Source organism: Phalacrocorax aristotelis, chromosome 4 (genome assembly GCF_949628215.1).
Source record: "Phalacrocorax aristotelis chromosome 4, bGulAri2.1, whole genome shotgun sequence".
Lineage (NCBI taxonomy): Eukaryota > Metazoa > Chordata > Aves > Suliformes > Phalacrocoracidae > Phalacrocorax > Phalacrocorax aristotelis.
Genome location: NC_134279.1, coordinates 36,009,637 through 36,031,651, shown reverse-complemented (window position 1 = coordinate 36,031,651; position 22,015 = coordinate 36,009,637). Strand labels below are relative to the sequence as shown.

The 22,015-nt window shown below is 45.2% G+C and overlaps 1 protein-coding gene across 1 annotated transcript in view; it reads left to right on the top strand.

The window, feature by feature from the left end:
* Window positions 1–7,113: 7,113 nt before the first annotated feature.
* The window catches only part of DCHS2 (dachsous cadherin-related 2), a 127,465-nt gene continuing 112,563 nt past the window's right edge, over window positions 7,114–22,015 (top strand). The window contains exon 1 of the mRNA XM_075092414.1: window positions 7,114–8,967. Coding sequence (XP_074948515.1) covers window positions 7,114–8,967 — 1,854 coding nt within the window. The remainder of the gene's footprint in view (window positions 8,968–22,015) is intronic.

The following is a 22,015-nucleotide window of genomic DNA, read 5'->3' as shown; positions in this document are numbered from 1 at the left end:
CCTACGGACACGTAATGTAATATCTGCGTGTGGTCCTCTGTGGAATGGTGATAATGAACCTTCTCACCCCACAAAAATTCTGTAAAGATAAACTCTAAAAAAGGATGAGGAACCTGGATAGTTCAGTGAGAGCACCATAAAAATAAGATTTCCCCCTTCAGACATGGAGTAGCTGGAGGAAGCTGGCAGAACTGCTTTTAGACACAGCTTGCATGCCCTGAATTAAAAATAGCAATCAACTCCTGTCTCCAGCACTCAGTTTGGCTTACTTTCAAGCAAATAGACCCATTAATTAGGATTTGCACAACTGTGTTTTCACACATAGTAAAAATGGGTGCCTATCCAAAAGCTGCTAGGTGTTCCACTGCCACTTATTGGAATGAAATGAGCAGACTTAGCCAGCAGCAGTTTACTGCCAGCTGCCAACAAAAACAAACCTGCTACAGGAGGTAACGCAAACATCCGCTCCCCTATGGCTTCTGGGGGTTTTCACCCTGCCCAGCTGCTCCTCCAGCTGTCACCTTCCCAGAGAAATGCATAGTACTGTGTAATACCCTGTGCCCTGAAAATCAGCAGGTCAGGGCACTTGCATACCTGGACAAGGGGGATTGCTTTGTTCTTGTGTATTTATAGCCATGTCTTAATAGGCTCCTTAAGAAAATAGGTGAACCTTTTAGGATCGTAATTGCGGTAGTGTCAGCTGGAGTACAGCAGCCAAGGCTCAGGCATCCAAACTCCTTATGAAATTATCATCTGGAAAAGGAGTGCAAAGGCTCAGAAACTGATGGTGAATTAGTCGCTTTTAGTGTTTGTGTGCATTTGTGAGAGAGAAAATAGCCAGGGGCCTTAGTTCACACATGGATTACGGTATATTTTACTTTTTAAAGCAAAGTCCTTTCCTGATTTACAGCTATTTTAAATAATTACTTAGCTCAAACCAGCATGGGAATCAGCTGGCATAGTGGCTTAGCATATTAAGGTACAGCTTTAGGTGTCGACCCTCTCTCCTCTCAGTGCCACAAGCTTGAGTCCTCAGCAGGGACTTCAGCTGATGAAGTGATAGCAGCAGGTTTCCAGACCTCAAGCACACTGTGTGGGCTGCTCTTCTGCGATGAGGGCAGCTGCCCTGGGAAACTGGATTTTCATAGATGTGAAAGCCAGAAAGGAACAGTCTGATCATTTAGCCTGACTTCATTTTACTCAGTAATTCCTGCCTAACGCCCTGTCATTTGTTGCTGAAATAGAACGTGTCTGTTAGCTGTCTAACCTTGCAGTCTTTAGACTGCAAGTGACAGAAAAGGCATCCTATCCTGTGGCATGCCGTTGCAAGCCTTCTTGCTGTTTGCATCTTGTTTACAGTTTGAACTCTGTTAACACACTTACAACTCCCAACTACTGTATTTTGGCTTGCTGGCACCAGGGGTGCTGTGCACAGTGTTAGCCAACATTAACATCGGCTAACCGACATGCCTGAAGCGATCTGGGAAGAGCAATTCAGAGCAGTCCTTTACTTGATGTCTTCTTATGACTTCAGATATGGTTGTAATGGTTTTGTTTTACTTTTTCTCAGCCAACTCTGCTTTTCAAAGTTTAAAGAGAGAGAGAGAGAGGTTTGGAAGCATAGGAAATGCCAGAATATCATATCCTGTAGATACAGAATAGCTTCTCTAATGCTGCACTCACATCCCTGAATTAAGAGGCTGCATCCAGATGAAGATTAGCTGTGGATTTAGAGCTCCTGCAACTATGTTTCATCACTGCATACTTTTGGTATCATCCACAGTTCAGACAAACGCATCAGATGACAGGATATAGTCCCGTTTTGTTTCTCACGTCTGTGTCTTTTTTTCTTTTCTACCTCTACACACATAGAATTTGACTACTGGCCCTGATTGCAGGTTATGATCTCTTATTGTGTGAGGAAAGCTGATAATCTTGGTAATCTCATACATCTTATATGGAAATTCAACACAGTAGTCAAGGGACGTCTTATATCAAGGGAGTATTAAATCCAACCTGGGATTATGTTTTATCAAGCTTTCTGGAGCTCACCTCCAAGTTTTAGAGAGACCACTAAGCTCTGGATTCAGCGGCAGCAAGCAGATGGCAAAAGACAGCTTTTTATGAAATGCACCCCGTGTAGTGGGAAGCTCTTGTGTGTTTATTCCTGGCCCAAAGAGTGAACCCTTTGCGATCTTAAAGCAACTGCTTCAAATCTGCATCAGCTGTCGGAATAACAGGCAGCAAAAGAAAGAAGCCTTCCTTCTGTTTTAAAGATAACTTTATAATATATTAATTGTGATATAGATCGCAAACCACATGAGGAAGTGAACAGCAATCAAAACTAGGGCCTTTTACTTTTGGATAAATTCCATTGCTAGAGTAATAAAATCTGTGGCTATGTTTATAAAATAAATGCAGCTATATATATATAAAAAAATGGTTAGGATGTCAAAATCTGAATGAACACCTATCTAGGAGAATCTCATTTAATTCTGTTAATATTTATTTCCATATTTTATTTCATATTCTCTAGAAGCTTCCTTCATAAAAAAAAGTTATGTATTATGCATAACAATAAATGTCTTCATCCTGCAGGGGATGGTGGGATTAATATAACGTGAGTAGAAGAACACATTCAAATTTTCCAAGCAGATCCAAATATATTTGAGCAATCGTCTTGACAAGTGATGTGACACTGAGGTTTGCAGCTGGGAAGGCGTCGAGTAGAAACAGAACAGGATTGACAGCAAAGAGACTAATGAAGATCCATCAGGTGGAAACACAACATCAGGACAGATGATTAGGCCTGGATGATAGCATATGAGATAAGTGAATTAGAAATAATGTTAATGTGAAAATATTGATCTGGGTAATCCTGCTTAGATGGTTATATCTGAGTGACAGATTCTGAAATAACTGCCCAGAGAGCACAGCAGCAACATCCACTCCACAGACGGAGTGAAGGTGTCACGGTACCTCTGGAATGAAAGGGAAAAACCGCACTACTACTATTCGTACCATAGCCTCATGGCTCTCCAACAAGGATGAAAGTCTTTCCTACCTTTGAAGACAGACACAGGTACATTATTTCCAATTAGATTGTGGCAACAACATGATTCTTCATCAGTGAAGGCAAAGCATCTCTTCCACAGCAAAATGAGTTCTGCAAATCAGTTTATGATCAGGAGTGAAGGGATGGCTACCAGTAAAAAAAGAAAAAAAAAACAAAAAAAATATCACTCTTAACTACATTTCACTGCATTTATAAGGAAACCAGTCCGATACATAGCTTTCTATTGTAGTAACTGTGGCCAGCTTTCATTTGGTCACCAGCAAATCTTTCGTGCAGCTGACACTCCTTCAAAGAGGTGTTGCTGAAATCAATATACGTGTGCCTGGGGAACTATAAATAATGAAACACCTGATGCTCTGCAAAGTTAACACTTTCTCCATACATCACGTATTCCAGTCTGAATATCCATAGTGATCCCAGCCAGTATAGCTGTAGACAGACATCCTTTTTTAGATCCAGCTGCAATGGTTGAAGATGCTAGTGCTTCCTTATGCCACAGTTTTGCCAGAAAGCTGATTTATATGGGAGCTCTGTAATCCAGCGTAGGGGAAAAAAAAATCACTGAGGTTAATGGAAATAATTGTTTCAGTGTGGCTTAAACTAATCTTTGTCCTTAAAAGTAAACCCACAGAGGATCAGGGAACACCACCTGGTAGGCAGAAATGGAAGTGTGGTGCCCACTGGATGAAAGGCAGTAAGAAGCAGCTGAGACCATACTGCCTTCAAACAGCACAGGAAATAACTTCATGGAAAGATTTATTTATTTTATTTTATTTGCTTCAGCTCTGTCTGGAGCAGTTCAGCCACTCTCTGCCCTCAGCTGGCTGCTACCACCCATCCGATGAGCGCTGGAATGGATCCCGTAGTGCTCCCACCCTGCATTGGTCCCGAGTCAGCTGGTTTGGCTTAAACTGCTGCTGCTGCTGCTGAAGACGGTTTGCAGTAAGCCAGCGAGCTGCAGAAAAGGAAGTAGTCATGCTGCTTTACCGCCTCAGCCGTCTATGTCTTCAGCGTGGGAGGGTCACATCTTGAGATGCCGCAGCTGTTGCGTGGGCGAGGCAATGTTTGTAGGTAGAATTAACGCTAATAATGGTGGACCTTCATGGTTGTAACATTAGCTCTGTTTCAGTGACCTGTTGTGTGCTAGGATCGTACCACAGCTTCAGTTTGCTATAGTTTAATTCTCCTTGGAAGAAAAAGAAATTCCAGTTAATCCCAGGATGGTTAAGCTACAGCAAATATTGATTTACAAATACAGGCCAATTAAATTTGAGCAGCTGATACAGTTCTCACGTTCCAGTTTCCTTCCTTGCTCCTTTCCCGGAGGTTGGGTCCCTGCCACAAGGAGAGATGAATTGGCACGTGGAGGTGCTCTGGGAGCACGAGTTCGCTGCCTTGCATAGTGGAGTAGAGCAATGCCCACGTAGGATTGCCCGAAGAGGCAGGGCTGGAATCTTCAGGCGTTTGAAAGTGAATTCACATGCTGTTTACCTGCCTATGAAGTTAGAGGTGGCCATCTCCAGGAAAGGGATGGGAGGACAGCTGGAGAAGTAACCATTACTGCTACCTGACTGAGCATGCTGGCTCACAAACAGATGATCCCTTCTAAACTGGAATGCACAGGCATTTAGCATGGTCTAACCAACATCCCTTGCCTCCAAACAAGGTTATGCTCCTTTCCACTTTTTACACTAGGAGACTTGGCAGATCTGAGGAGCTGGCAAGTGTCTTCACTAAGAGAGTGACCTGTTGAGGATGTAGGAGGTAGCTAGTGCACTAAAAGTTTGCAACCTTGCTTCCTTTGGGATAATGTCATTGTGGCAGCTTCCCTCCATGTCATATGTGATGACACTTCTCTTTTTTGTGTAGGTCAGCATGTCACCGAGAAGACGGAGAACATCAGGGGTAGCTGAATATATCCAGGAGCTGGCAAACATCTCCTTCAGATTCAGAAACTTCTGTTTGTGATTTGTAGAAGAAAAGGAGTGAGGTTATGAACATGGCAAAAAGGAGGGGGAAAAAAGCTTAAAGTGGCAACACAGGAAAGAAGAAAAGGCTCAGAGAAAGCAGAAAGATGAAGAAGGTGGAGGAATGCTTAAAAAGTAAGGATCACTCTCATAGTAGACAGAATACCTGTAGTGTCCCAAAGATGTGGTATTTCTGGAAACATGCTGTAGTTGGGCTTTCATATGACTTTACTTGCTATAAAAGTGTTAAAGTGCCCTGGTCGCACAAAATACACAAATACTGCCAGAACTACAGATAACTACGTCCATCTTACTTCCCTCCCCCTCACCCCCCGCTATCTGCATGCATGCTATATCTGAATAGAGAACTTTGCTCTTTAGGTACTGCCTGACCTTGGCAACAGAAGGTTTTGCTTAGTTTTTCAGTGAAATGTGCCTGATTGAACATGATTCACATGTTTTCTTAGTGACTGCAAGGGACATAGCTGTTTTTCCAAACTTGCTGTGATTCAATGGAATTCAGGCATTTTCATATTGAACATCTGTGACTTGGGGAGGATCCATGTGTTTTCTCAATGAATATGAATGAAACTGGCAAGGGCCTCAGCGTTTCCTTCTTGCTTCTATGCTTGTAATTATCACAGTATATAAATATACTGAGGCTTTCTCAGAATGTGCCTAAGAAGATGTGACAAAATCTAGCTTTTGCTCAGCCCTGACTCTCTGCGTAAGGAGGCAAGTCAGATACAGTGGATACGATCTCGTCTGTCTCCCCTCCCATGCATGCAGACACATACACACACACACACACTAAGACTTCTAGATTTACTTTAGAACCTAATTCTCCCGCTTACCTGGTATGTGAATGTGTGTGGAACACAGAATATGAGTTGGGTCCTAACAGTATTTGAAAAAACACTTCTCTTCCCCTGTGTGGATGCATCAAGGGCTGTTACAGCAGCTTTGCCCGCTCCCCAGGGAATGGGTGGTCTGGCAGCTGTACTTGAGTAGTTCTTCTGTGGCTTGGAAAAGTGGCAAAGAGCAAAACCGCTGCCCTCCCTAGTGTCCCTTCGTAGGAGAGGACTGAGCTACAGTAACTCCTCGTGCTACTTTATTGCCTTTGCCCTGATTTTACTTGTCTGTCCTGGGATGAACGTACTTTTCTCTGACCCACTGCCAGACTCGTGCCAGAAAGGTGAAATGGTAAAGGACCAGTAGGAACAGCAAGAGACTGGTAACTGTTGAGGTATTGTACTTAGCTTTCCTGGAAAGATGGATGGTTGGTACTTGGCATTTATATGATGCTGCATATTCTCAGTGTCACTGAAAAAACACTAATTAATCCATAGACGATTCCCGGTTAGATACAGGAGTTGGGAATAGTGAAAAAGGAAGGGGATTCTGGTCTCGCTGAAGCTGACAGAAGCTTCTACTGAAACCTTATTTCTGGTAAATGCTTTCCTGCCATGCTGAGTGCAATTTACTGACCTAATGCTGGGATAACGAGCAAGGCTTTTCCTGGACAACAAGGACCAGAACATTTAGGCGAGAAAAATCCTTGCTGAACTGAGCAAACGCGTTTATCCTCGCAGATTTCTGTCTCACTTAAATTCTCCTCCTCCACGAGGCATGCCTCTGCATCCAGAGGCAGCCCCCGCGCTGGTCGCCGCTTTCCCCCCCTTAGCAGCGGCTAAGCCGCCTGACTCCCCGAGGAACGCATTTCGGCGAAGACCCCTCCGACCTCAGGGCGGCCCCGAGGCCATCCGACCCCTGCGCGACGTGTCGGCGGGTGGGGGGGGACGCCTGCCCCCGCAGCGCGGGGTGGGCGGGCGGCGGCCCGGCGGCGCTCAGGGGGGCGGCGGGGCCCGGCGGGGCGGGGGCTGCGGCGGGGCGGTGGCGGCGGGGAGCCGCCCTCCCCGCCCCCTCGCCCTGGCTTCTCCTTCCCAGCACCGGCGGCGGCGTGCAGGATTTCCTCCCGCGGCGGCGGGGCGAGGCCACCTGCCCGGCGGGGAGCGGCGGCGGGGAGCGGCGGCGCGCAGGCTGCCCGCGATGCCGGCATAGCGGCGGAGCATGGCGCGGCGGCGGCGGCGGGGCGGCAGGTGCCGGGGCGGCAGGTGCCGGGGCGGTCGCGGCGTGGGTCCCCCGACGGGGCGGGCGCTGGCGCTGCTGGTGCCGCTGTGGCTGTGGGCGGCGGGCGGCGGCGCGGCGCCGGTGTATAACCTCAGCCTGGCCGTGGACGAGGGGCTGCCGGCCGAGACGCTGGTGGGGGACATCCGCGCGGGGCTGCCGGCGGGCGCGGGGCCGCCGGGGGGCTTCTTGCTGTCGGAGGGGAGCGGCGAGTCGGCGGTGCTGGCGGACTTCCACGTCCAGCCGGAGACGGGCATCATCCGCACGGCGCGGCGGCTGGACCGGGAGCGGCGGGCGCGCTACAGCTTCGCGGCGGCCACGCTGCGCGGCGAGGTGGTGCAGGTGGAGATCGCGGTCACCGACGTGAACGACCACCCGCCGCGCTTCCCGCGGGACTGCCTGCAGCTCAACGTCTCCGAGCTCAGCCCGCCCGGCACCGCCTTCCGCCTCCCGGCCGCCCGCGACCCCGACGCCGGCCGCTTCGGCACGCAGGGCTACGCGCTGCTGGAGGAGGGGGCCGCGGCCGGGGAGCCGCCGCTCTTCCAGCTGCGCTACGGGCGGCCGGAGCCGCTGGAGCTGGTGCTGCTGCGGCGGCTGGACCGCGAGCGGGCGGAGGCGCACCGGCTGGTGGTGGAGGCCTGGGACGGCGGCAGCCCGCGGCGCCGCGGCCGCCTGCGGGTCTCGGTGCGGGTGCTGGACGAGAACGACAACGCGCCCGCCTTTAGCCGCGGCGAGTACCGGGCGCGGCTGCGGGAGGACGCGCCGCCGGGCACCGCCGTCTGCCGCCTGCGGGCCACCGACCCCGACCTGGGCGCCAACGGCGAGGTGCGCTACGCCATCAACCGCCGGCAGAGCGACCCCGACGGCTACTTCGCGGTGGAGGAGCGGAGCGGGGTGCTGCGCCTCCGCCGCCCGCTGGACCGCGAGGCGCGGGCCCTGCACCGCCTGGTCGTGGAGGCGCGGGACGGCGGCGCCCAGCCCGAGGTCTCCAGCGCCCTCGTCTCTGTGGCCGTGCTGGACGTGAACGACAACCGCCCGGCCATCCGCCTGCTCTACCTCACCGAGAGCGGCGGCCCGCGGGTCTCCGAGGGGGCGCGGCCCGGCGACTACGTGGCCCGCGTCTCCGTCTCGGACGCCGACGAGGGCGGCGGGGCGGAGGAGGGCGCGGAGGAGGGCGCGGAGGGCGGCGGCGGCGTCACCCTGGCCCTGCTGGGCGGCGACGGCGCCTTCGCGCTGCGGCCGGCCGGCGCCGGCATCTTCTTCCTCTGCGTGGCGGGGCCGCTGGACCGCGAGAGCCGCGACCTCTACGAGCTGCGGCTGGTGGCCACGGACGGCGGCGCGCCGCCGCTCTCCGCCGAGGAGCCGCTGCTGCTGCGCGTCGCCGACCTCAACGACGAGGCGCCCGCCTTCCCGCAGCCCCACTACCGCGCCGCCGTCTCCGAGGCCGCCTCCCCCGGCACCGCCGTCCTCCGCCTCAGCGCCTCCGACGCCGACGAGCCGGGCTCGCCCAACGCCGAGGTGCGGTACGCCCTGGAGGGTGAGCCGGCCGCCCTGGCCCTGCTGCGCATCGACGCGCGGAGCGGCGCCGTCAGCACGCGCGCCCGCCTCGACCGGGAGCGGCAGGCGGCGCTGGAGCTGCGCGTGGTGGCGCGGGACGGCGGCCGCCCGCCGCGCGCCGCCGCCTGCCGCCTCAGCGTCCGCGTGGAGGACGCCAACGACAACGAGCCCCGCTTCGAGCGGCCGGTGTACCGCGGCCGCCTGCCCGAGCACGCCGCCCCCGGCCGCTGCCTCCTCCAGGTGAGCCCCCGCCGCGCCGCCCGCCCGCGGCACCGGAGCTGGGCGCGGCGAGGGAGCGCGGGCTCAGCCCGTCAGCGCGTCCCCAGCGGCGCGGCCTTCACAGGCGCCCTTAGAAATGCGTTCCTTTCCCCGTGGAACTCGTCCCGTGGGGAGCGGGGGCAGAAGCGCGGCCCTTCAGAGGGAAGCGAGCACCGGCTCTCGTTAAATCCCCGGTGAGGTAAGCTGCCAGGGATACTTGGAGGACTGGAGATGGCCCTCCAAAGAGGGTAGGGGTCATAGAATCATAGGGTGTCCTGAGCTGGAAGGGACCCGCAAGGATCATCGAGTCCAGCTCCTGTCCCTGCACAGGACAGCCCCAAATTCACGCCATGTCTCTGAGGGCGTTGTCCAAGTGCTTCTTGAATAAGTGTCAGGCTTGGTGCCGTGACTGCCTCCCTGGGGAGCCCGTTCCAGTGCTCCACCGCCCTAAGATGGTAGCTGGCTCCTCCAAAGAGATGGTGAAAGCAGCGAGACCGGCCTTGGAGGGTGAGGGTGACCCGCACTAAAACAGAGAGGAGGCCAGGCAACGTAAGGCAGAGGGAGCTGGGGTGGAAAAGTTCTTCCAGGGTTTTGTAATATTACCAGAGCTCTCTGCTAATGAAGAGAATCAATTCATGCTGCCTGCACAGAAGCTGATTAATGTTAATAGAAAAAACGTTCTACTTGTCCATCAGGAAACCCTTTATGCTTTGCAAGTGCGGTTGAATGGAGACTCTCCAGGGTCAGCAGTTGTCAGAGCCCTTTTGCTGTTAGCTTGGAGGGGGGTTTCCGAATTTATACCTTGGAACTAAGCAATGTCATTTCCACCAGCAGAGAATTCACAGCAGCTGATCCCAGATGAAGGGACAAATGTTTGTCCAGAAACTTAGATGAATCTGGGGAAAAACCATGCTTAAAGAGGAGACCTAGGGAGAATTGCAAAGTGGTTTCTCAGTATTTCTGAAGAAAAAGCATTCTGTCTTTATCTCCAGGTGGCCTACTTAATTTATTTTTTTAAAATCAGGAGTCACTGATGATGTTTTGGGTCTAACAATAATTTGTTTCAACAAGTATTTTCCTCTGGTTTTTTTTTTTTTAAATTGCACTTTGAGCTCAAAAAGTGCACAACTTGCACAGCTCTAACAAAAATCAGTTTATAAAAAGTTCGGGAAGGTTGAAGTCATGGAGCTTTTCAATTCGTATCCCAAAACTGAAAAGAAAATCCGATCATTGCCCTTTCTTTTTCCTCCACTCCCGGGTAAAAAAGGATATCCCGCACCGGCGGCCCCAGGGAGGCCCAGGAGAAAGTGAATAACGTAATTTTGAAAGTTCACCTTCTCCCGGGGCGGAGCGAGGGGCCTTACGGCAGCCCTGGCCCCTGCAGGCGGCCGTGGCCGTGGGCCCGGGCGCGGCCGTGGGCGTGGCCGTGGGCGCGGGCGCGGGACGCGCCGCCGGCGTCCGTGGTGCTGAAACGCGCCGGGACGGAAGCCGTCGGGGTGCGCTGCCACAGCCTGGTGTCGCGGCTGGAGTTGATGAACAGCGATTTTTTGCTTTTGATTTAATCAGATAGGAGCATCCTGAAGAATTCTTGAAGCGTTTTAAAGAAAATAACCTGCAGTTGTAGTTGTTTTTTGTTTGTGGCTTTTTTTTTTTTTTTCTTGTATGTTTTGATCTTGTAGGTTTTAGAGTAGATTTTCCTAGCAGGTCAGAGGTGACACGTACTGTGGATATCATCCGTGCTGTAGTGACTTTTGAAAGCATCACTGTACTGCCGTAATCCTGTTCAGAGAGTAGAAAGAAATCGTTAGGTCCTGATGGCCAAGCAATCAAACCTGGGATATTAAAGCCAAAGGTGAATGAGAACGAGGCACAAGAGATGTGTGTAGGAGGAATAGCGATGAGTGTCCCATGCACTGCCGGGGAAGGAAGCTGGTGTTTCTACTTGCAGGTTAATCCTGGATCATCATAGTGATGTCCAAGTTCCATACTGCATTTTATGGTAGGCTTAAGCTTTAAACATACCTGCCTTTTAAAATTATCCTCATACCTTTTACCCCATTTTCCTTCTATCAAGCACTGTGAGCAGGAAAAGCTATCATGAAGCAGGTGGCTTCATTTATGTTGCTCCAGGAGTTGCAACTAGTGATAAGAATGAAGAAAATAGTTTTTGGTTTGGCCAAGCTGTTTTTTCAGGGTCTGTGGTATGAGTCCCTTCTCTTACTGGGCATGAAAAGGAGGTACCCACAGACTGTGTTATTGCTGCTCCTGGAGAACTGGAAAGGAACCAAGACACCGAAGGAGGCTAATCATGTCACTTAGCTCCCTCTGCTCCACAACTCAGGTGAGGAGCAGAAGGGCACTACAGTTGTTCATCCACATTCGTGATAAATATTTGTGCTCTGATTTATGCTCGGATCACAATCATAGTAGCTGGAAGTCTTCTAAACCTTCCAGTCTTTCCCCTCTGCAAGCAGAGGGCCCTTGCCATAGTGCATCACTGAAGTCTTGTTCATTAGTAACCTTTGCCTGGTGATGAACCATTGCTGTATAGATCATGTGTCTAGAGCTTTCTGCCCTAGCTCTTCCCAGCCACTAAATAGAGGGCAATTTATTCCCTTGTGTTCTTGACTGCATGTTGATAATAGGAGATTTCTTTCCTTCTGGGAAATCTTTTACTCCTGCTGTGATTATTACTTAGGTTATCTTCATTCCCGCCCCTACTCTCCACAAATGTAGCCCATAATGTGGGTTAGATTTATGAAGTGGATCAACTTGCATATAAGTCTGTCTTTTACTGGTTTCTCCTACTCTGTAGGAATTCACTGGGAAGAAGAATTAACTGTGCACTTAGAAGACATAGTTTTCAGCCAATTCTGGAAACACTGCTTTATTCCAGTCATATATGTGGGCTTTTCTGTGTTGACAAAAGGCTCTCCCTTCCAGTGCAGGTTGACTAGTGAGGGAGAATCCACATCCTGAGAAATAAGTGGAATTTGTTTGTATCAGCTAATGCAAGAAAGAAATGTGGCAATGTAATGATTGCATCACTGGGGAAAATAACACAGGTGGAGATCAGAAATCTGAGCAGACAAATGGGGGGAAGCCTAAATGGAGAAAAGGGAAAATCAATGGGAAAGTAATGGGTTATCGGACATTAGAAACTAGAGCAAAGGTATGCAGCAAAACACATAAGTAGATTTCTGAAGATGTTAACAGCATTTATCACATTTTTGTCCATTTTTGGGTACTGAACTTCTGGTTTATTACCAGTTGTTATAGACATGCCTTTCTTAAAATTTAAGCTTTACTGGTGGGATGATTAAAAAGAAGCAAAAAAAAAAAAAAAGACATAGGCATGAGGAGGGAAAGGTGAACACAGTTGGAGAGAAATTGTAGACCAAGGCAATTTGCAGTAACCAAAGTGGAAACAGCAGAAGCGCTTGTGTGATGTGATGTCAGCAGATGTTTTAGTAATGCTTTGGGTTTTGCAGATGTCTCAACATCCCTGTTTTTTCATGTAGAGGTACTGTATGTTATTTTTGAGTGGTCACTGCCTTATGGATGACATTTCTTATTCAAATATTGTGATGAACTTTCAGCGTATTATCAATCTGTTTCCTGAAGATCTTCAGCATGACCTAGAAAGGGGGTAAGATGGAGGAATGAGTGAGAGCATCTTGCGCTTTCTCCTGTTTTTCTTACTATACCTTTCATCCCATTCTCAAGGACCAATGCAATTACAGGTGCCTGCAGACTGTTGAGTGATGGTGATGATTTGTCCTATTTCTCCACTCCTTGGTGTCAGCTTGGCAATTTTAGGTGGATTTAGCATCTGATGATGTATACCTCTGTGATGACTGCACCTCTGTGGCCTAAGAGTGTGGCAGTGTCTCTGCTCTAAGCCATTCTCTTCATCTTATGAATGAGTTAAGGAATAAAGCTTTGCTGAAGGCCCGCCTTGCTAACATAAGTTGAATTCTGATTACAAATTTTATTTTCAAGCTTTTTAAGGTGATTGCAGTGCTTCTCAATACTCATTGTTACAGTTCTCTGTAGTACAGTATGTCTCCAAATTATAGTACTAAGTTGCCAGGTTTGTCAGGATTTTCAGTCATTTAGCTGAAGCAGAAATGTATTATTTCTCTCTCTCTTTCTGTCATGGAGCAGGCTAAAACTTGATCTAAAGGGAAGTAATTTGTCACATGAGGTTGGCACCAGTTTTTCATGTGCTGTACCTTTTACCCTGACGGGGTGGAAACACCTTGTTCTGTTTCGTATCCTCCAGGGACTCCTGCCTAAAAGAGTATTTCTCCCTTCTTGGGCTGTGCAGAGCTTATAGTTAGAAAGAGATTTGGTGGCTGTGGCAGCTCTCAGCTGAACTCGTATTTTGAACTTAATAAAGCTGTTTATTTTGTATTCTACAGCATAGTACATTCCGTATATGTTTGGGGCTCATAAGTTGAACTTGCTTCCACTGCCAGGATATGCTGTAGCTTGTAAGGTACCCTGTGGCATAAATGTCATTCCCTTTATACTGCACATGAGTTCTTATGAAAAATGTAATGTGTTATGTACCTGTAATTATTTTTTGCTAAATTTATTTTCTTTATAGTTTATTAGAAAATACATGTTTATTGGCTTTAGAGTCATCTCTGACAGAGCAGAGGAAGAGAAAAAAAACATATGTTACTTGTCAAATGATAAAGACCCATGTGCATTCCACTGTTATAACACCTTGCACTTTTCTGGTCCATTAAGGAGGCTGTTTTAACTCACTAGTGTTCCTGCTATTTAAAAATAACAGAGTTTCTGATGCTGAGATTGTGGGGGGTTTGTAAATGCAATGACAGCAAAGAAAGGTTTTGTTTAAAGCTCTCAAAGCTAACATAGGTATACCAGAAATTATGCAATAATAAACCTGTGGGTTTTTAGAAAATAATATTTAAAGGTATATGTAAGAAGGGTGCATGGGTTTTGAGGATTTTTTTGAGTGCTTAGTATATTTGAGAGAAGTTGTTCACTCTTGCTTGAAATACACATTTCCAAGAGGTACTTGCAGAATGAGAGAGTTCTAAAAAAGGCATTTTAACATGCATTTTTTCCTAATTTTTCTAATTTGCCTTCTGCAAAAGAAAAAAGAAAACTAAGAGGACAAAAAAGGATGTAGGATACATCCCTGCTGTGAGGGATGGAGACTTAGAGACTGTAATCTGTCACTGAGCCGCTGAGCAGGTAGCAGCATTGGATGCAGACTGCATTTTTCTTCCTTTTCTTCCCTTGAATATTGAAGCAATGAGCTAAAAGGACAGTCCTTTCTCTGATGGTTTTGGTCCTGGATCATTTAGTCCATGCTGCAATTACTGAAACCAGAAATGAAGTCAGCAAACTAGGTTTACGTAAGTTCTAAAGAGCTATAAAATCCAGCTCATCCTAGTCAGACGTAAGACAAAAAGAAGCTAGAAAAGAACAGGCCACGTATTCCTTCTGGCTTCTTGAGCTTTCCAGGTCTAATTTTCACTGCATCTGATTCAAAGAACTCGGCTGCAGAAAAGACAGATTTTGTTTGTTGACTTAGAATGCTACTGTGTTTTAAAACTAATACAATTGACAGCAGGAAGGCCAAACCCCAGACTGAACTACAGTTACAGCAAATAAATTTATCATCCAACCTATAACTATAATGCAAAGCTATTTATTTGTTCATCCAGTTTGTATTATTATTTTACTGAGTCTGAAAGCAGTTAACATGTCATCATTTATCTGTTAGGTAGATGATTTTGTAGCAATTATTTCTTTCTAAATTCACACCAAATATCCCTTTGCACTCCAGAAGCCATTTGGTAGATTCTCAGTAGATTATAACAGCTTTATGGCTATAAAATCACTTCTCATGGCTATGCACAACTTTTTGTAATCTATTATATCTATATTATATATCTACTATATGTAGCTTTAGAAATATGGATGGTCTGGGCTCAGAAATTAATGGATGTCTTTTTGAATCTGCAGTAGTCTGCTGATTGCAGTGATGAGCTGATTGCATGAAGGGAGAAAAATGAAAATCAATCAGAAAACATTATTTTAATAATTATTTTTAAGTAACTTTAAATGAATACTTTTTCTGCATATTCTTTTACTTAAGAATTGTAATTATGGTGCCCTTCTAGCTTTTTAACATAGGAAACCCATCCCATTTAATAACTGAAATGTTGATAAGAATGAGAGTCTGTTCCTTGATGCAGTCCTTTCAGTGCCAGCATCCAACACTGAAAGGATGCTTTGTAGATATAGGAAGCTCTGATCCTGAAAATGCAAGGATGTGAGAAATGGGAGGTGGCAGCCTTTGACTTTTGCTGCACTTAGTTTGTAGTTACTCTTAAATGTGGCAAGTGTTAATGTTTCAGTGTCCAACACCTACAAAAACCAATTCTCCAGAGGTAATTCCACCCCCCCCGTCCCTTGTACTGAACGTACAGCTGTTTGTTAACTAAACCCACCATTTAGAGAACATACGAAACATTGGAACATCAAAAACATTGACAGGGGAACATTTGGCTTTTATTTGAGAATCAAAAATTTTATAAAAGTTGAGAACAAAACATTTTTTAAATTACTGCAGAAAATTACCTTTTTTTCCTAGTTCTCAGGGAAGTCTTTTTATTGACGTCAGCAGCTGGGTCTGGAAAGAGGGGGAGTTTGAAGGCTTGTGTGTGGCTAAGTCTGAAATTGTCTGCATGCTTTGGTCTATAGCCATGGTGAGAAAAGAGACATGCATGATAAAGGTATTGTGGTTAGAGAAATCAGATGCATCCCTAGCTTTGGGGTAGTGGAAGAGGAGTAATGGTATTAAATAGCCTTAATCATGTCTTTATATTGCAGAGTTCTGTGTATTAAAATATTAGCTAAAAGACTACTCCGAGCACCAGTGGCAAACATAAGGTCCTTGAATAGCTTTGGCTGCTAAGTTTGTGGAGCAAAACGAATAAACATTCAGTTAATTGCCCAGCAGTTCTTTGTTCATAGCCCCTGACCTTCTGGAGTAATGATTGTGAACTACTTTTTTAGGTGGAAGGCATTCCAATTCAGAAGTGTCATGGATTTGCTGGTATTCACATTTATACAAAGAGCTGACTTCAGCAGTTGTTTTATAATACACTTGAGCAAATTATTAATAAGCTGTAAATGGTGGGGTATGGCCTGTCTGTTCATTTATCAAATATTAATGTCAGTTTATCATCTGTATAGTTTTTAATAAATTGCTAGGTCAGCAGCAGGCTTAGTCTTTCCTGGAAAGTTTTAAAGCACTGGGAAATAGAAGTTAGGAATCTCTTAAGTTCCAGCTTACTATGCAAACAGATTGACACACTGCAGAATAAGCCTTTTTATTTATTTTATTTTGCTGCTCATTTCATTATTGAAAACAAACTTCTAATTGCATGCTGAAGAAAACATCAATGATTTACAGAGTCTGCATTTCTCATTTAAAATGCATGAGTTTGATTTAGAACAGAGTCAGAAGCTTTATGGGCTTCAGTGTGCATGTAGACAGCTTGGAGAAACTTGTTCTGCAGTGCATTAATGATAGAGTTTATCTGCGCAATCCCTACTCCACATTCAGTGTAAAATGGTAAGTGACATGAACACTGCTGTAGTGAGGAGCGGGGTTCTCTGTCCAACTGGTTATCCAAATCCTGCTGCAGGTGTCAACAGGCACAGATGTCAGCTAACAAAACACTTGGGAGAAAAATAACCGCTCACTTGGCACAGGGTTTACATGTAGGAACCTCTGTGTGTACCGTATCAGACCAATAGCCCATCTAGCTGCATAGATTTCCTTTTCCTCATAGGCGCTAAAAGCATACACCCTGGATGACTGTAAGAACAGGGCATAGTGAATCTTTCCCTCATAGCTTCTTGGTGTTCAACTGTTTTCAGCTCAAGGACATCCCAAGCAAGATAGAGTTTCTATGTATTTTAATCACAAATAGATTTTTTCCTGTGAAACATACCTAGCCCTCAGCTTTTCCCAAGTATCATCAGCCACGATGTACTGCGGCAAGGGGTGTGCCCATCAGCTACATGCTCCATGAGGAATCACCCCTTTCATTTGAACCTGGAGATGGAGAGAATGATCAGTCCCGACTACTCAGGATTTCACACATCTGTTGTATCAACTCTCCATCTCATTTCCAGTACCTATTCTTGTTTGCTGAAAAAAAAAATTAGCATTTGGCCAGCAACTACTCTCGAGTGCTGAATGCTGAAATGTGCCGCTGGTGAAAATATAAAATTAAGCCTAGTTTTCAAAGGTGATACAGTAGAAGAAAGTTCACATTGTATAGAATTTGATAGAAAATAGTATCCTTGCTCTCAGACTATGAAGACAGTTTATCCGTCTGTGTAAAAAGGTGTTTCTTTTAGGAGGAGTGAGAGATAAATACTACTTATAAATCACAGTTCATTCGATCAGTCCTAAGCTCTTTGAATTCCTCTATAAGAAGCTGTACAAAATCAGGAGCTTTTTAATTTCATTGGTGCTTAGGTGAAATCATTCTTCTCTGGTGAAAGTTGACTTGCAAGGGATTTATGTCATGCCTGGAGAACATGTCCAGCAGCAGTGTATTTAGCATTGCAACAGAAGATGTGCAGATACTTCCCACCTTTTTGTACTGACCTGCTCTCCTATGTAAATTTGTATATATAATTTTATATGTATATGTATATATAAATGTGGAGCAGATTAAGCTTTGTATCTTATCTAACACATACATGACCAAATGTAGTAACTGTTGGCATTTACAGTAACTGCTAACACACTCTAACGCAGAAGGGATGTTTGTAAGAACCTGTGTGCTGGCTGGCTATGCTTGGATATAAAACCTTTGCTGAATCCTCTTGATAATTACTTTGTTAGGGTTTTCAGGGTAGGTGCAGGAACTATGCACCAAAGTAGGTGGATTACTGATGGAATTGTGCTGTGTACAAGGTCAATTCCTATTCCTCACTCAGTGCCATTTAAATCAAGGAGCATAAAGAAAGTTAAGTTTTAACTAGGCTTTCTTTACATGCATAAACTTAACAGTACAACCCAAAGCCTCAGTCTTTGTGGTAGTGTCTGACAGTGAGTTAGCAGAACATGTTTTAAGGGACGATGCTTATATTGCAACACTTTTTTGCCTGATATCCTCACTCCCACAAGCTTCCCATTGATACGTGGGTTACTCTAGATGGATCAGATCTATGGACTTTGAAATAGTCCTTTGTTTTGAAGTGGGTTTTCGTTCTGTAACTGAAAGTATGGCATTAGAGATGCAGCTCTAGGTTCTGTTGCTTCCTCTCCTTTGCACTAAACAAAACCAAGCATTACATTTATGCCAGACTTTACTAGCTCTGTTTCCTGCTGGATATGACTTAAAATAAAAATCAGGATACTGGCATGCCTATTTTCCTGTGCTCACAGGCTTTAAGCACAAAACTGTTACAGGACCAACAACATTTGCTGTAATAAAAGCAAATGTACTAACTTCCAGCCTTGACAGATGTCTCAATCTCCTGCACTGACCTTGTGTAGAGTGTTTTTCTCTCCCCTTCCCCCTCCCCGTCCCCTGCTACTTGCCTCATGCAGAGAATTAGGTTGTCATGCTTATGTCTGCTCCACTTCCACTGGCTTGTGCCTACATCTGGTACCGAGAAAGTGGTAACAGGAAGGGCAGTTTTTTAACTAATGTCTGACTAAACATATGGGAGACAAACAACTTGGTTGTGTATGACCTGGTTTTTTTAGCAGTTATAAACAAACACATATGGTTTAATGTAGTGCCCAAGGAACTGGATGTATCTTACCAGTCAGAGAAGCTGCTAGAGACGACTGCACTCAGCTTCGGGTACATTACCTTCTACATGACCTTTTGTTTTCAAATGTGTAAAACCCCAATAAATATAATTCTATACTACACATTCAGTTTTTCCTGCTATGTTTTATAGTTGCTTTGAATCCTGAACTCATGTCCAGACATACCAGAGTAATGATTTACCAAAGCCTTCTCTCCCAAGTGTCCTTTTGTTGTGTGGCTGCACTGATAATAGACCTATTTTTTATTATGAAACTATGTTTTCTTATAGACTGTTATCAGTCACAGATACATTGATAACTTTACCTCTGCTTCCTTAGACAGAGTTACATATTAAACATTCTCCATACATATCTAGGCACCTAATTATTTTTACTTAGCGATACCTTATTAACCTTTTGATAGGCTATTGCCTTGGACATTGATCCGGTTTGATTCTGTAAGAAATGCCCAACATTTTTTGTTACTTAGCTAATTTTATATATATATTTCAGTTTAGTACTTTTATCACTCTGATACTTAATGATATTCCTGTAGGACTGATGTGCACTTACATGGGCATGAACTCAATACAGCATGTCCACTGTTCTCTTCTGAAAAGATTTTCAGTTGTGTAAAGGTACTCCCAAATGGAGAACAAGCCCTCTGAGACAAGGATTATCCCTTTGTCAATGCTTACGCTGTACGTTGTACCATAAGTGCGTGCTGTATAGAAAGGGTTTCTTGGTGTACTATTAGAAAATATGTTAATCTCAAGAATGTATCAACACAGAACTTAAACCTTAAAATTTACAGTTACGTTTGGGGAAAGGGGAGAAGTAACCTTGATGTACGAACTGAGCATTTGCTCAGTTTTCAACAGGTTGGTTCCTGTTTTGAATGTTTATGTGCTGTACTGTTATTCTTGCTCAGGCAGTCATTGAATAGAATTTGATTTTACAGTGTTTTGAGAAATGAAATCACTGAAAGCACTTCAGATTTCTTGGGCCATGCTGTGCTTACACTTGTAGTTAGTCTAGTGTGGCTCTGGAGTAGCTTTTTAGCACTGTTAGTACCAAGGGTCAGTTGGTATTTGGAGCCGTGCCAGGATCCAGTCTCCAGCTCATGGTGCAAAAATAGGATGGGGCAAAAATTGCTCAAATTGAAGATTGGCTGTTTAACTTGGAGCACAAGATTCAGTAATGCTGGATTTTAAAAATGACAGAATGTGGTAATTCCTGCCTGCCTTCTGCTTTGTGTAGATCTATAAGCCTGTGCAAAGTGTAAAATGCTACCATGTGGTAATACTATACAACAACATCATGCCAATTGATGGCTGCACAAGTTGTGAGGCAGTGGGGAACTGGGAGGCTCTTTTCAAAAAAGCTTTTGTTGCACAAGCATACAGGGAACTTAGGAACATAAGCCGCAACAAAATCAGCCATGGCTTGTTCTTTGTGGGGTTTTCAGGTTCTCTGGATTTTGAAAATCCCAACTAATTTAATGTGTACCTGTGGGTTTCTGAGGGGGAGGGAGTGCTGTATGCATGACGCTGTAGAAGCAAGGGGATGAAATAAACTGCAGTACAAATGTGATCTGCTTTCTCAGAGCACAGAACTACCTCTTAATGTAACATATTTTAAAACAATATGTGCTGCCATCACTAGTAATAGTAGAATAATTATTTTCCCCAAAAGTTTAATTTGAAAACAAAGTCACAACTTAGAAAATTATTTTTCCTTTAGAGTTATGTTTGTATAATTTTTAAAGGATCTAAAAGAGAGTGTTTCATTCCAGTTTTAAAAAGAAAGAAGAAAGGCAAAACCCCATATATTTGGCCTCTTGTTTGTTTGTTTGCTCCCTTTGTTGCTATTAAAGTAAGACTCCATATCCTGGAATTTGTTTCTTCTTTTCTTTTTTTAGCCACCTTTGAAGTTGATGTCTTTAGCACTAATTTTGGCAGTGGTGTGGTCTTGTAATGATTCCGTTCTGATACCAGGCTGCTCTTGTGTTCTTTTTCCATTGAAAAAAAAACAAACCCCAAGTCTCTTAGGTTTGTAATTTGCAGCTGAAGAAGTAAGGTTTAAATTTTCTTGGAACTAATCAATAATAACTTTTTTATTTTTTTTTTACTTTTAATCTCCATTTGTGCCTGTATCTGAGAAGGAGGAAAAGACCTGACAGTGGAAGCACACTTTTTGAAAGGTTGACTTCTTCTAATTTTCAGAAATGTTTGTCTGAAGGGAGTATCCAAGCCAATATTTGGGAGTTAGACCAGAACATGTGTTACATTCCCAGAACCCTGCAGTTATGGGACACAAGTTATCCTGCAGTTTCTAAAAGTCTGTTGTTGAAAGGCCATGTTGAAAAACTCTTTATGTTTCCTGCAAGATTTTAGATGTCTCTTGTTTCATTTTGGAGGCCGCTTAAAGCGTACTTTTTGAGACTTTGTTTTTATGTCATGGCATTATCCTTACTAATTGCTCATAATGGAAGCCATGTTTTAGGCCTATAAGCACACATCAAATCATGGCTATTTTTCCTAGAAAGTGTGGATGAAAGTTAGAATCATCGCTGGGGATTATCAGGTGCAAGTCTCAGTAGCTGCCAAACCCAAGGGCTTCCAGTGACTATACCTCCCCTCACGCAACCCACACTTCTGGGAAGCAGAGCAGAACTGCTGCACATTCTGAAATGCATGGGCAGGCAGGTGTTTTCAACAAGTCTCTTGACTCTAGCTGGATCACTGGACCTCTCTGCCCCATCAACTGACGCAGTATTTTCCAAATGGGAACTGACAAGTAATTTGTACACGAATGTTAATACTTAACTGATAATACCTCACCTAAATCAGTTTGCATTTGTCTTTTTTTAGGCTGGATCACTTTGATTTATAGTCATCCATGTATTTTTTTCTCCTCTTCACTTTCCAATGAATAAATTCCCAGCTTACAGCAAAAAATATCAGTTTGTTAGTATGTAATTTTGTATTTTGTCATTCTATTTTAATTACTTCAGTCTTCTAGTTCTTCTTTACAAAGATCTTCTTGATCTTCCACATTGACAAAGCTTTCTAGTTTCAAGAACTAGTGAATGTTATTGAAGTACTTTTGTTCTGGTTTTTTTTCTGGTTAATGAATAAACTTGGCGAGCTGGTTATCAATACAACCTACCCATTTGTTACTTCTCTTTTTCAAGAC